Source organism: Lepisma saccharinum, chromosome 15 (assembly GCF_977018435.1).
Source record: "Lepisma saccharinum chromosome 15, izLepSacc3.1, whole genome shotgun sequence".
NCBI lineage: Eukaryota > Metazoa > Arthropoda > Insecta > Zygentoma > Lepismatidae > Lepisma > Lepisma saccharinum.
Genome location: NC_139243.1, coordinates 36441958 through 36456858, shown reverse-complemented (window position 1 = coordinate 36456858; position 14901 = coordinate 36441958). Strand labels below are relative to the sequence as shown.

Genomic DNA, 14901 nt, shown 5'->3' with positions numbered 1-14901 from the left:
ATGCAGTTGACTCAGAGCTCGATGCACCGTTTCCAGTCGAAGCAAAAAACTTGACCTTATTCTTGATCGGCTGTTTTTTCAGACTGCACACAACTTTTAAAACTACTATTTTAGCACTCTTTAGATAATTAAACCTCACCTACGTGCATAGACTTTTCGCCAGTGGAGCATATAAAAATTGGGCACAGAGCCTATAAGATGGGAGCTTATGATGTATAGCAGACTTCTGGTTCTCGTTAGTGGAGGGGGTTTATTTGGCAGACAGGTCGAGGGAGGCTCTGCCTCGTCGTAAGTTTTCGCCACGAGATGTTGATTTTATCCACCAGCTGCCGCTTCTGGCAACACTCCAGCCAAGGAAAGAAGTGGTTAAAGTGAGGTGTTTCTCTCCAAAGGCAACCAACAGATCATAATCGCACGTGCGTGGGCTGTGGAGTCTGCTTACTCTGGGTGAATTGGGTAAAAAAAATTCCCCTCCAGTCTTCGTGTCTCTGTGGCAAAGCGAAGGAGGCAGCGAAGACTCACTGTTCCCACCTCTTCAAAAATTTGTAATTTATTATAAACGAAAAAAACTCTTACGTCATCATATTACTGTGTGTCCAATGGGTTCAGTTAAAACCATCGAAGAGCTTTTGCGGGTGACGCATACATATATAAATTTTAACACAGATTCATTCTTTGTTCAATATCACTTCAGTTGTATGTTGCCTTTGCTTTACAAAGAATAGCCCGCGGTGTACGAGACAAAGATACTGTAAAGTGGAAAGCTTTCGGCTTGAACTGTTAGGTAAAACTTAAGTAGATTTATTTACTTATCTTTACACGCTTCCCTTGCAAATGTTTGTGAATAACGTAATACCTCTCCGTTCTAGGACACCCAAGAGAGACTGCAACAGGAAGAAGATGCCCGCAACCAACTGTTCCAGGGCAAGAAGAAGCTCGAGCAAGAAATCTCTGGCCTCAAGAAGGACATCGAAGACCTTGAATTGGCCGTCCAGAAGGTATTTGTTTCCTCAATAGCTATTCCACATAAATTTACATAACTTTCATTAAGGTTTTCTAAGACTTGTAATTAAAAATAATTCCCACTAAAAGATGCAATGCTTTGCACTCTAAGTAAAAATTCAGGAACTTTCCATAAAGTGAATTTTCATAGACACACTTTGTTTGATATTGATTATACTTTGTTTGGTGTATCCGCCTTAGAGCTTTACATACAACACTGACCAACAACCGGAATGGAGAAATGCCTTTCAACAATTACTAACGACTGTAATAAATTTGTTACCTACTTTCTTGTAAAGGGTAATACGTAGTAAAGAAAAATAGGAGAAACTAGAAGTATAGAAATAGAAAAGCACTATAAACAATTACCCTAGATATGGTTCCATTTTGGCATTGTCTTTTGCCCGGCATTAGCTACATGGCACATGATATTTTTATGCACAATATTCCGATTTCATGCAACATATCGTTCAAAAATACAAGTAAAACACAATGCATACTTCTGTATAAAGATTATAAGAGTTATAGTTAAGTGTTTCTTCCGTTTCAATATTTGAAGAATCCAATGTAAAATATTTAGTTAAGTAGTTTATAAAAATTAACGAATCCTTCACAAAATGCTTTCTACATGCACTATCGAGAATTTCTAAAGTGCAGTTCGTGCTAAGCACAGTCACGCTTCGCTTGCGTGAAGCATGTTGACTTAACGCCGGAATGTTTAACAAATATATCAGGCTTACTGTCAAAGCGGACCAATTCAGGCAAGAAGGAACCAATTTGGGGAAGTAAACCAACATCACGCTCCCAAAATATCCGCTCTAAGTTTGGAAAACAGTTAAAATATGACACACTTTCGCTGAGAAAGCAAACACGTTAAATTATAACAGAGGGGCCAGGGTAAACATTCCGAAAGCAACATGGGTGTTAAGGCAAACTGTTGTGCAGTGCTACGTCACCTAAATGCATTTAGATTACAACTAGAAAACTATTTTTTTTTATTGTAGTAGAGTTCCGAACTTAATCTACTGCTTCAAACTGTAGCAATGCTTTCATATTGACAAGTGTGGTATTTTGTTAGTACATTTTTCGTTTTCATTGTTATTGTGTGTACGGCAAAAAAAAAATTGTCCAGTTCATTCAGAATATAAGTTTTGTAAAATACTCTACGTACGAGACGTTGGAAGAGTTACAAGCCGCCTCTCCTTAGCCAAACTTTCCTGAAAGAAAAGCACATCAAATACATGAAAACATGGTAAAATATACCACTGACGATTAAAAGTAAGACCTTAACACCCTTATGTTTAATGTTCCCTACTTAATGTATGAAGCTTTTGGGCATATGAAAAGTGTACATAAATATTGTTTACTTTTATGCAGTGAGTGTTACTACCAGATTAGTTTTGTTTGAAACACAGTTTATCTTTTCATACTAAGAAGCATTGCTATCAAATACTTACTAACGATGAAAACACTTTACAAATGATATTTCAATATTTTTTATTTTTTTATTTTTTGTGGCGATCTTCTTGATTTCCATAGCAAACAAGACAAAGAATTTCAAAAAGGTACCATACGAAATAGTGTTCAATTGTGTGAGGTTAATGACTAATGAATCTTAATTTTTCCCATCACAGACCGAGCAAGACAAGGCCACCAAGGATCATCAAATCAGGAACCTCAATGATGAAATTGCTCACCAGGATGAGCTCATCAACAAGCTCAACAAGGAAAAGAAACACCAGGGAGAGATGAACCAGAAGACTTCAGAAGATTTGCAGGTAATTTTATACATATTATCAAAGCCTATAGTGTAGTCATAGACTCATAATATATTGAAGTGGCAACCATATATAATGTCCCTCGAGTATAGAATGAGAATGCTTGAATTTAATAGTTCACTATCATTGTCACTTACAAAGAATATTATTTATCTTCATTAATCAAAATTCTAACAAAAAATAAATATATTTTTGAATATACTCACGCTGTTTCTGTAAATCAAATTGTGCTGACATTTAACCTCTTATACTTCCAGGCTGCTGAAGATAAGGTCAACCACTTAAACAAAGTCAAGGCTAAGCTGGAACAGACCCTGGATGAGCTTGAGGATTCTCTTGAGCGTGAGAAGAAACTCCGGTAATTAAGCTTTGTTAACTACAGTCCCTTCAAAACAACCCTCATATCTAGTTTAGTCTATAACAAATTGAACTGTTTCAAAACAAACTAAGAAAGAATGTCAAATGCTAGAAAATATAATGTAAATGCTCGTGATATAGTTAGAGTTGAGATTACATAATTAATTACTTTGTTGGCTAATTCACGTGTGTAGATTCTAAACTAATAAAATTATCTGTTTTATCTTATAGTGGCTATGCCATTTTAATACTCAATATTCGGACACATTTCACATGTCTGTTTCAAGAGTAAAATGTAATTTGAGATTTCAAGAAATAATCATTTACTAAACGGACAAATCTGCAAAAATTTAAATGGAGGATCCAATAAGAAGAGACTAGAATACTGGTTGATTACACAAAATTCCGAACAATAACAAACGCTTCTGTCTCCTAACAGACAACAAAACATTAAATGCAGTAAATACCATGCTCAATCATAATACTTGTACTCGACTAGCACCTAACTGAACCACAACTTGGAGTCAAATACTACATTTAAAAAACCCTCCCTACTTTGACATGCAAGACGACAATCTTTCTTCCTCATACAAACATGTTCACTCTCTGATAACACGCTGCCTTCCTCATATCTAACCATTGTATAATGACGTCATTTTGGCGATCAACCCAAAACAACTCATGTCTATCATCAGATTCTGAAAGTAAATTGTTACACAACGAATGACGAGAAAAACAGAACCAACATCATAATTTGACACAACAGTTTACGTATAACACTTGTAGTTATTGCCTTCAGCTCTGAACCAGTTCGCCTATCTTAACTCTAGAAGGTCTGGAGTATACTAGAAAACGTTTCAATTGGTCTTTTTTCCTTAATACAGTGGCGATATTGAGAAGGCCAAGAGGAAGGTTGAGGGTGACTTGAAGCTGACCCAGGAGGCCGTTGCTGACTTGGAGAGGAACAAGAAGGAATTGGAGCAGACCATCCAGCGAAAGGACAAGGAAATCTCTTCTCTTACCGCCAAGTTGGAAGACGAACAGTCCCTTGTTGCCAAGCTCCAAAAGCAGATCAAGGAATTGCAGGTAAGAAAACTTTATATTAATGAGTATATGTCTCTTAATGTAAAATATTAATAGTTAACAAAAAGAAACAAGTGAAAAGTAAAATGTAGGTTAATGGCTAAGTAAAAGCACGCGTTAAAAATAAGGAATAAATGATGATAACTAAATAGTCCATTCACTTTCATTTTTCTAATGCTGCTAGGACACGACTTCAAAAAGTTAAAGTAGTAAAAGCGATCGATTAGAATTAAAATAGTTACAACTTAAATAAAACACAATTGTCGAATAGAATAGTTATTAATCCTTCTCAAATTTAAGACCAGCTGGACAGTTATAATTGAGCAGAAAGTTAACTTTTAAAAAAGCAATTATTGCATTTTAATTCAACCTAAATAAAAAGAACTTACATGTTCACATACGTATTAGCAAAAAGAATACAAGATCACGGCTAATAAAATTATAACTTCTTATTAAAATATAAGTAATTTAATTAATAGGCTTAAAATCGGTTAATCCATTCAATAGTGTAAAAATCGCATTTGCCCACGGAAAGAACTAGAATCGTCAATAAAAGTAGCAAAAGACGAAAAATTGCCCCAAATCTCGAACGTAGTTCCAAGTATTTTGCTCCGAAAATAGCTGGAGGCGGGGCAGCTGTTATGGCCCAATTAAATCCATAAAAAAAGGTGTCAACTGTTCTTAAGGTGAGCTCATTAGCAGCCGATTTTTCAGCGTTCTCTAATTGACAGCTTTGAACCTTTCTACGGATGGGTCGTAATTATGCAGTAACGGAAGGGCAGATACAGATGATAAGTTTTAAAACTGCAACCCATTGCCAGCTGCGATTCTCTTGCCAGCTAAAGAGTCAGACGGTACGAAACTCTCTACTTCTTTACCATCATTAGAATTTCAAGTTCTTGCTGACTTGCCAAGTTGAGAAATGTGTGCAAGTACAAAGGATCACACAAAAATTTCGAAATTAAATTGATTTTATAACTTGGAGTTATATGTTTATTAGGAATGGCATGTTTGACTGACCATGAATTATGTTATCAATATAATAAGCAAGTGAGCTACTCGCGCATAGGAAGGCATTTTGATCAAACAAGATGAATGTGATGGTTATGATAATTTGAAACATTTGATCTTGTATAGCTATATGGTTAACATTCTCGCCTTTGGTGCCTTAAGAACGATTCCCGATGAAAACTTCAAAATTTCGGTGTTGACACAGAATCGTGAGGACAATTGAAAAGTTACTGGTAACTTAGTAACTTAGCTGGTAAGAATGACACATAACAGGGGCGATGGGATCCACACTGTGGTGAGCACGTGTCATGCAGCAGGAACACGTTTAACAGGCCCTTGTCCCCAAAGTACTCTTCCGCCACAGAGTTTAGTTAGCACGTAGATATTACAAATTATATATTCCTTGCTAAATAAATGCATATTTACCCAACTATAGTGATATGAACTTAAAACATAATCTAATTTCTGTGTTATAATGCATTACTTTTGTAAATGACAATTAGGGGAGACCGGGGTAATTAGAACATGGGGTTATTGGAACATGTTAATGTAGAATAATTTAAAACGAAAAGACTGGTGTAATAACATTTCATACCTATGTACCTACACTAAACCTACATGCAGAAAATTTGTTATTGGAATAACTACACAAAAGTAAGTTTTATTTGACTTTTATTATACACCTGCAAAAAATGATGTGACGCATGTTTGGTGTTTCTCTGCTTCTGCATATACTGGATGTGAATGAAAGAACCCTTGCAAAATTTTCTTCACCTCTATAATAAAACATAAGGGCACACATCTTTTCATGTGAGTTTGGTTGTCTATGGGCATTTTGCCTGGTTTTTATAAGCAAAGTTCTTATTACCCCAAAAATTTCTCCAAAGGGGTTATTAGAACATTGCGTAATTTGCTTGATTTTGCTTGGGGTAATTAGAACAGTCATGGGGTAATAAGAACATCATCTTGAAATACCATGAATATGACAATAAAAATAATACATTGTCATAACAACATTTGAAAATGGTTAGGCTAAGTTCAAAGTTCCACATTTGTGCAATATTTATAATAATTTAGTCATAACAGTTATTTTTGACTGGCAATATGAAAAACAAATATCTTCAATCATATGTGTTCTTTCAGACAAGAAAGATATGATACATTCAAATTTATAATTAAATTTATTGAAATTGTGTACATTTGCATTGGCATCAAGGTTTATATACAAAGGTCAACTCTTTAAAATTGTACAATGTATAATATAATGTCATACTTGGTATTTTGTATCAACATTCAAAAAACGGTAATTGTAATCATTAGATAAGTATATTGTGATATACATAGTAAAATAGAATCAGAGGATGACGATGTAGTCCTATTCAAACTGGAAAAGTACTACGCTGTATATTACGAGCGAAAGTGGTATGTTGGTAGAATTATTAAAATCTCTAATGGCCAGTCTAAAGCAACAATCAAGTTTCTGGAGGAAAAAGAAACTGGCAAGTTCGATTGGCCACGAAGACCTGATGTTGAGGAAATTGATAGGAAGTTTATATTTTACGGACCTTTGGAGTTAAATGGAATCGGTCCATTTACCCTTCCATTGTATGACATCATTAAGAGCAAGTATGAAGCTTTCAAAAAAGAAATCAAACATTCAAATCAGTAGATCTACTGGTGACAAACTGACAAATGTTAATATGGGTCAAGTGTTCTTTGGTGTAGCTTTTGTCATGTAGCCTATATTTTATGGTTTCATATATAATTGTTTTTTGAGACTGATAAGCTTAATTTCTGTATATATTAGTTTTTCACGACAGTTAAACCTGTTAGTGTAAGTTATCTTAAGTGTTTTTAGAAGTATTAGCACTACTTGTTACAAATTGGAGTAAGTTTTCCTCCAAAAAAGATGCTTTTTTGTACTTTTTCTAATTGATATACTAGATTGTACATGTAAGTATTAGAAGTTTTTTCTTTACTACATTGTAGAATGGCCTGTAACCTTTCAAATAAATCATAGAACACTGATTTTCATTCACACATGTTTGCTTCACAGCTGGGAAATTGAACTTTATGAAAAAAGACGTTAACTTGGGATTTTATTTAAACAAGCATTGATAACTCCAGAAGAAGTAGAGCTATTGTGTTCAAATTTGCAGGATAAATGAGACATTTATATATGATGTTCTTATTACCCCAACAGCAATCTAAAGCTATTCAGTTGAAATTTCTAACTTATGTTCCATTAACCCCAAATGGGGTAATTGGAACAATTTTATGGTGTCATGACAATTTTTTTTTTTGGACGAGTATTTGCAATGCAGGTATGGTCATTATTTTTTTCAAAAATATACAAAAGATGTTCTTTGAAATGGTAGAAATTTTTAAAAAATCCATCAGTAACTTTCTGAGTAATTTACAGTGGAACTTCTACAGGCTGTTTCCTGTTCTAATTACCCCGGTCTCCCCTACTATTGTTACCACAACTCACATGTATAAAATATGGGTATAAAGCACTAGCAAAACAATGGTGGAAATAACAAGGTTTGTAACGAATTTGCCGTATTAATATCTACTTTTACTCAAAACTAAAATATAAAATTAATGTGCTTATTATGTGCGCGTATGCAATATCTCAATACGATAAGAGGATGTGAATCTTTTAAATAAAATTCGTAGTAGTTACTTATGTAAGTTTACCAAATGTGAAGATGTCTTGTTTGTACAAAAGAAAAACACACTGGATTAAGCTACTACTATGTAAAAGTATGTTTAAATTAAGGTTCTGGAAGGTATTTGAAAAATTCTTTATTGAAATGTTTCCATTTTTTAAATGTGCAAATTTCGCGCTGATACATGTTTTCGATTACGTATTGAAATAGAATATCCGAAAGTGTTTGAATAGCAGATATTAAGATTTTCTTCATTTCTGCATGCATAGATAATAAAATATGCTGTATACAATACTCGAGGTTTTGACTATCAACCTGCTTAAGTATAATTTAAATTGTACAAAAGCGAAAACTTGTTACGTATATTATGAACGTAGCGGGATATGAATGATAGCTGGCAACAACCCGAAACGCATCTAAAATGCAAAATATATAATAAATTAAGATGAAGCAGTAATATCTATCTTAAATTTGTATGATAGTTCATCAAGTACTTTGTATTGTTTCTGATGAGGTTGCTACGAAAGCAGCAACCAGGTGTCCTTTCTGCAAAAGCTGAATGGAAATGTTGGCTTCATGCCCTACGGTAAACAGATGTTTTGTTCAATTAATGAACGCATTTATCTAGTTTATAAATAACTGCATAAGCAACCTCAAGTGAGCATTGACTATTGTTTCGGTTACTCAGAATGTGTAACCAATGTCTGTTCCTTTTGCAGGCCCGCATTGAAGAACTGGAAGAAGAAGTCGAAGCCGAGAGGCAAGCTCGCGCCAAGGTAAGTAGCGGAGAAGCCCGACACTTTCCCCAAACTTAGAGACATTCCGCACCAAATATCAGGAGCCATATTCATGTCAGCCGAGCTAAATCTGGCGCTTGACTCACCGCGAAGGGAAACAGCCGCCAAATTGGGAGTCATGTGGCTAGCCGTGTGAAACTCCCTTCGTACCCTCGTTTCACTTGGCATTTCCCACATGTCGCCCTCCACCCCAGGAATTACTGTTTTCCGTCACTTGAAGAATTTTTGGAACTCTTGGCATATATACCATTTCTGCTGTGCGGCTATAAATTTCTGGCGGCCAAAATTAGAACTGAACCATACTCTTACGGACAATTAAACTCTGGGTAGTCGGTTAGAAATAAATTGGAGATTCCTCATTAGTATCATTGTTAGTCGGCTTGGAATCAACATTTGTAATTGGCAGTTTCAATTACAACCAACCCACGCCGTTTTCCTTAACAATGTCTTGTAATAATGCCAACTCTATTGGTGGTAATAAAGGACATTGTCAAAGAAGTTCGTTAGTTTAATAGCCCGTTGTATGCTGCAGTGGTTATATATAGAACGCACGACAAAAGTGACAGTTAAATGAGACGCTGAAATAATGAAGCATTGAGACGAGAAATACTTTGGAAAAGGTTCTCAGCGGTATCTTGTTAGAAAATTCCTGTTTCTATTCTGACGCATAAAATGGGGTGAACGCCCAGACGCGCGATTAAGAATTTGCAGAACTGGGTATATTTATAGAAACGTCAACAAAATGCACCTTGCAACAGCAGTGCTCTCTTTAATTTGATCTTATATTTATCAACGAACTAATGCAGTACACCCAATATTCGAATGCAAACAATTATACAACTAATAATTGTGATAGCATATTCTTGAATAGAATACTGGCTTCTGGTATTTTTCACTTAGCAATTTTTAGAATTTAATGATATACAAAATAAATTACAATTTATAAATATAATTCAATTTAAATATTATGGCTAGACCTATATGAATTTGTTATGGATACTGAAAAAGCATCAATACTAAATTTTCTGGTAACCGATATTCTCCCGACCCAATATAAAATTGAAAATATTTCATGGAAATTCTTCTTAACGTCTGTGTCTAATAGTTTTTAAAAGGTTTCGCCTTAGGTAAAGGATCTACATGATTGGGCATTAGGAACTCTGGGTTCACTATTTATAACTTTATACTGTATTGCAGAATTACATTCTATTTGCAGATACAGTAGAGTCTGGTTTATCCGACCTTCGCTTATCCGACTTCCGTATTATCCGACATACCACCAGAAAAAAAAATCATCAATCGGCAACAAGAACTGCAAGTTGCGAGCGTGAGCGTAGTCTATTTTTAGTTTATCCCTACTCGACCGCGTAATTGTGAGTTCATTTTTCCAGTTAATATTTTCTGTATTGTTGTAAAACATGATTACTGTATTAGGTTCGTAATGTGTAAAATTATAACATTAGTTTGACGTTTAATAGGCTTTTTCTTAATACCTCCCTATTATCCAACATTTTCGCTTATCCGAAGTTCTGCCGGCCGTTTATGTCGAATAAGCGAGACTCTACTGTATATCATGTTAGAATAACTATCGGCAATTTTGCTGATAAATACAAACAGAAATATGTCCCTATCTAACGATCCTGACATGACACGAAATTATTCTGTCCTATCAATATTATGTTCACTTCAAATTAGTGTTTTATTTCAAAAATTTTCTGATATTTCACTATAATTAAAAAATGTAGTAAAATATATTTCACACAGTTTATATTGTCTACTCTCTGCCCACAGAAAGAGCGAAGTCAATGTAAAGAAGAGCACGTGACTTGTGAATTTTCTAATTGGTCCTTAACTCAGCTCGCTCATAGATTACTGTGGATACAGAGTGGTTAGCATTTTGAATGACCATCGGAAGATCGGCAATCATCGTGATATAGATAGGTTAGGAATACGTGTATTGTAGGTACGTAATTGGAATTTATATTTGGATTTCAGGCTGAGAAACAGCGATCTGACCTGGCTCGCGAACTTGAGGAATTGGGCGAACGTCTTGAGGAAGCCGGCGGTGCCACCTCTGCCCAGATCGAGCTGAACAAGAAGCGAGAGGCCGAACTGTCCAAACTGCGACGAGACCTCGAGGAATCCAACATCCAGCATGAAGCCACATTGGCCAACCTCCGCAAGAAGCACAACGATGCCGTGGCCGAGATGGGCGAGCAGATCGACCAGCTCAACAAGCTTAAGGCCAAGTAAGTTATCGCAACAGAGCACCAAGTGGGCTCCCAGAACATCAAGCAATGGACGTAAAAAATGATATGCCAAATCTAATTGCTACAGCACATCGAACTTGTTCTGTTTTGGTATAGTCTAAGTTCTACAACGGCTATAGGCGGCAACCCTGGAAAGTTGAATCGCTGGAAGATCTTAGGTGAATGGGCAATTCGAAATTTTTTTTTTTCTGTTTGGAAAAAATATATGTAGTCACCCAGGTGTTGAAGAAGATTGAACACAAATGTTTATCGAACACTTTCGTGTATTGGCTAATACAATACGTTTATAATATATCATAATGCAAATTAACAATAGTAATACTGTAATTATATTGCTGTTGGAAGTGCTGGAATTACTGTAAGACGCGTCACGGTAGAAGTTAAATAATCTGCGGTACGTCATTATTTTAGTTAATTTGCATTATATTGTATTCTACACGCAGTACATTATGTACAAGTCTGTTAGATTAACCATCCCATCTTCCTGCACATTCGATTACAATATTTTTAATTTCAAAACATGAATGTGGCGTATGGTGTTGGACGATTCTAAGAATGAATGTTATCACAGATTACTAACTTTCTGTATGTAATATGTGATTCCTACTGCAAGAAAAAGTTGTTTGTTCATCCACGTTCTTCCAGCATTCAGCCGATCAATACAATTAGCGTTGCCTTTTGATCCGATCTACGATGTCTAAGCAAGACGATGGGAACATATTAATGATTATGATGTAAATGGAAGACAGACAGAACATTTCAAAAGTCAGTTTGTCGATAAAACTCGTAGGCTGTCAATGTTTATCGAAAAATATAAACTAATAAAAATTCAGACAAGACAAAAACAAACAAAAAATTCTAATATACCAGAAATAACGTATCAGAGCAATTACTTCTCTACAAATGAACATACTTCACTTCTACCATAATGCCAAATTCCGAAAAGGATTTCAAATACTACAACCTATATGCAACAACTACAAAGAAACTGGAACTGAATAATAACATTAATATTAATGCATTTATTACAGGTTTTCTTAAAGATGTGAATATTTTTACAATTGACAAAATTGCAAATTAAAGTAAAATTCATTCTAATGGAAATCGTATTTATAAGGACGTAACTATGTGTACTAACTTCAATTGTCTCTTCTGTTCTGCCTTAATACCAGGTGGTTATAATTAAAGTGACGGTGTTCAGAGTGGTACAGCACGGGCTGTAATGAGAGTAGCAATCAGAAACTTCGTAGATATGATAATGAAGCAATGCGCTCGCGAATTATGCAAAAAAAAAAAAAAATAGTTCCAATTCTCGCCACCAGGGTAAAAAATGGCGCTGTAAGCAGTCAAAACGTGGAATTTTCCGTAACTCTGACGTCAAAGTCGGTGACATTGACTAACCATTGTGTGAGCTCCCTGGTTGTGGTTGGTGACGCTTGTTGCCTTTTCCTTTAGTAATGTTCATGTAATTCGAATAGTGAAATTGTAGCGATATTTTATTACAAAGAGTATTGTTTTCTGCGATTTATAGTGTTTTTCCTGTAACTATACCAAGTTTTTACTGCTTACAGCGCCATTTTTTACCCTGGTGGCGAGAATTGGAACTATTTTTTTTTTTTTTTGCATAATTCGCGAGCGCATTGCTTCATTAGCATATCTAAGAAGTTTCAGACTGCTACTCTCATTACAGCCCGTGCTATACCACTCTGAACACCGTCACTTTAATTATAACCACCTTGTACAAGATAAGACCTTCATTCGTTTTCCCAAGCCGTAGCATCACAATTTTACATCTCGAAACCTAAAAATACCACCATTTATCACACAGTTGCATATAACATAAATACCTATGATGCTTAAAATGTCGCTGCAAACCCGCCGAACACATAAACGCGCCTAAGCAAAACATACAACAAAAACGCTCATACTGCGGCGATACCTTATACAATCACACTGTTTTCACATTACACTGGGGAACAAAAAAAAGATTTTATTTTGTGGCATAAAGTTTAATAACAGTTTCAGCACACAAAACAGCTGTGATTGCCAATTGTATGATTGGTTCAGTTGAATTGACTCCAGTTTAGAAAATAAACACGCCATGGAAAATGTAGGAGGTAAAATTACTCCACGCTTTCTCGGTAATATCAAAATTTGATAATGGGCTGAAATTCCCATTAAGAAACTTATTAATATATTTTTAAATTGTTGCTAGGCAACTTATGAAGCATTGCTAGGCAATATATCTCCTATGTTTGTGGGATAATTCATACTAGAGGAAAGCATTGGACGATAAAAGTTTGACCCACAAGGGAAAATATTACAGTGGGAAAAGTTAATATCATTCATGAACCGCTGATAGATAGGGGACAAAATCATTCTTCCGCCACTGCATATTAAACTTGGGTTGATAAAACAGTTTGTCAAGGCCTTAGATACAAGTGTTGATTGTTTCAAATATATATGCCACACTTTTCCAGGACTAAGTATAGAAAAATTGAAGGCAGGAATCTTTGACGGACCACAAATTCGTACACTTATAAATGATGCCAATTTTACAACTTACATGTCTTACATCGAATCTGAGGCCTGGCTGAGCTTTGTGTCCGTCGTCAAAAACTTTTTGGGGAATCACAGAGCATAAAACTACCGCGATATAGTTGGGAATATGTTGAAAAAGTTTTAGAAATTGGGAGCTAATATGAGTGTGAAGATACATTTTCTACATAGCTACATTGACAGATTCCCTGAGAACCTTGGTGATTTTAGTGAAGAACAGGGAGAAAGGTTCCATCACGATATAAGAATAATGGAAGAAAGTTACCAGGGACGGTGGGATTGCCACATGATGGCCGACTACTGTTGGAGCTTACAGAGGGATTGTCCTAAAAAGGAACACAGCAGGAAATCGTATAGAAAACGTTTCACATAGTTTGTTACTTCATTGTGTACATATTTTCTTAATTATTATGATCATAGGCCTATATAAATTTATTTTTATAATAATTATTGTAATCACAAAAAGAAATATTAAATTGTTGTTGGAAGTTCATTTATATGTATGTCTTATGTTTCCGCCATTTTGATTTAGTTGCATTTATTTCTTAAATTAGAGTCAATTCAGGAAATATATTATTATATCATTATTCAGCAGCATGAAATCGCCCTAAATTAGCTCTCAAACACTGTGCTGCAATTTCACTGTTCCCCAGTGTTATCATTAAATGCAACTATTCATTTATCTTCAACTATTCCTTACAACCGATTCCACGAGATCCAGTGCCAACTTAAAATATTCTTGGATAATGAAGCTTATGTATAGCTTAATACTGATGCACTAACGCTTTCACTGCAGGGCTGAACATGACAGGTCATCAGTTCAGAATGAGCTGAACAATACCCGTGGTGCCATCGACCAACTCGCAAGGGAGAAGGTAAAATATTGTATTTGTATGCCCCCTCGCATGTTGCCCTCGACTCAAAGTTACTTTCCTTCGCACGGTGATGTTCCCACATCAGCATCCACCCGCCAATGGTATCTATTGTATGTGAATCCTGTAGTTATTTATTTCAGTAAAAGTACATGCTTTTCTTCCTTCGTGTCTGGCCACATAAAGGCTGCGGAGAAAAAACGTTATTGAAATTTACCTAGAAAGTTAATTATATAAGGTCAATTATTTCCAATTGTTACGTAGTTAATTTCCGTTGTATAAAATGGAACGAGCATGTATTCACAAATTACGTACATTTCTAATTCAAAAGAAATGACATCAGGGTTATCAAATATAGACATCTAGAGTCATTCTTGTTTTCAGTCTTTGAAGCTGAAAGTGGAGTTAGTTCTTAAAAACTTGTCTGAAGACAATAATTATATTAAATCTCGAAAACTTCATTGCCTGAGTACAAGATTGAGGTTGGGTTTCAAACACTT

At 35.3% G+C, this 14901-nt stretch overlaps 1 protein-coding gene across 38 annotated transcripts in view; it reads left to right on the top strand.

The window, feature by feature from the left end:
- Mhc (myosin heavy chain) overlaps positions 1 to 14901 on the top strand; it is a 95164-nt gene that overhangs the window by 63021 nt on the left and 17242 nt on the right. For 22 of the 38 annotated variants that reach the window (XM_083136838.1, XM_083136852.1, XM_083136851.1 and 19 more), the window contains exons 24-30: positions 870 to 998; positions 2637 to 2780; positions 3038 to 3138; positions 4022 to 4223; positions 8623 to 8679; positions 10696 to 10949; positions 14326 to 14404. In XM_083136838.1, coding sequence (XP_082992964.1) covers positions 870 to 998; positions 2637 to 2780; positions 3038 to 3138; positions 4022 to 4223; positions 8623 to 8679; positions 10696 to 10949; positions 14326 to 14404 — 966 coding nt within the window. The remainder of the gene's footprint in view (positions 1 to 869; positions 999 to 2636; positions 2781 to 3037; positions 3139 to 4021; positions 4224 to 8622; positions 8680 to 10695; positions 10950 to 14325; positions 14405 to 14901) is intronic. The other 16 variants (XM_083136844.1, XM_083136842.1, XM_083136843.1 and 13 more) reach the window with 1 other exon arrangement.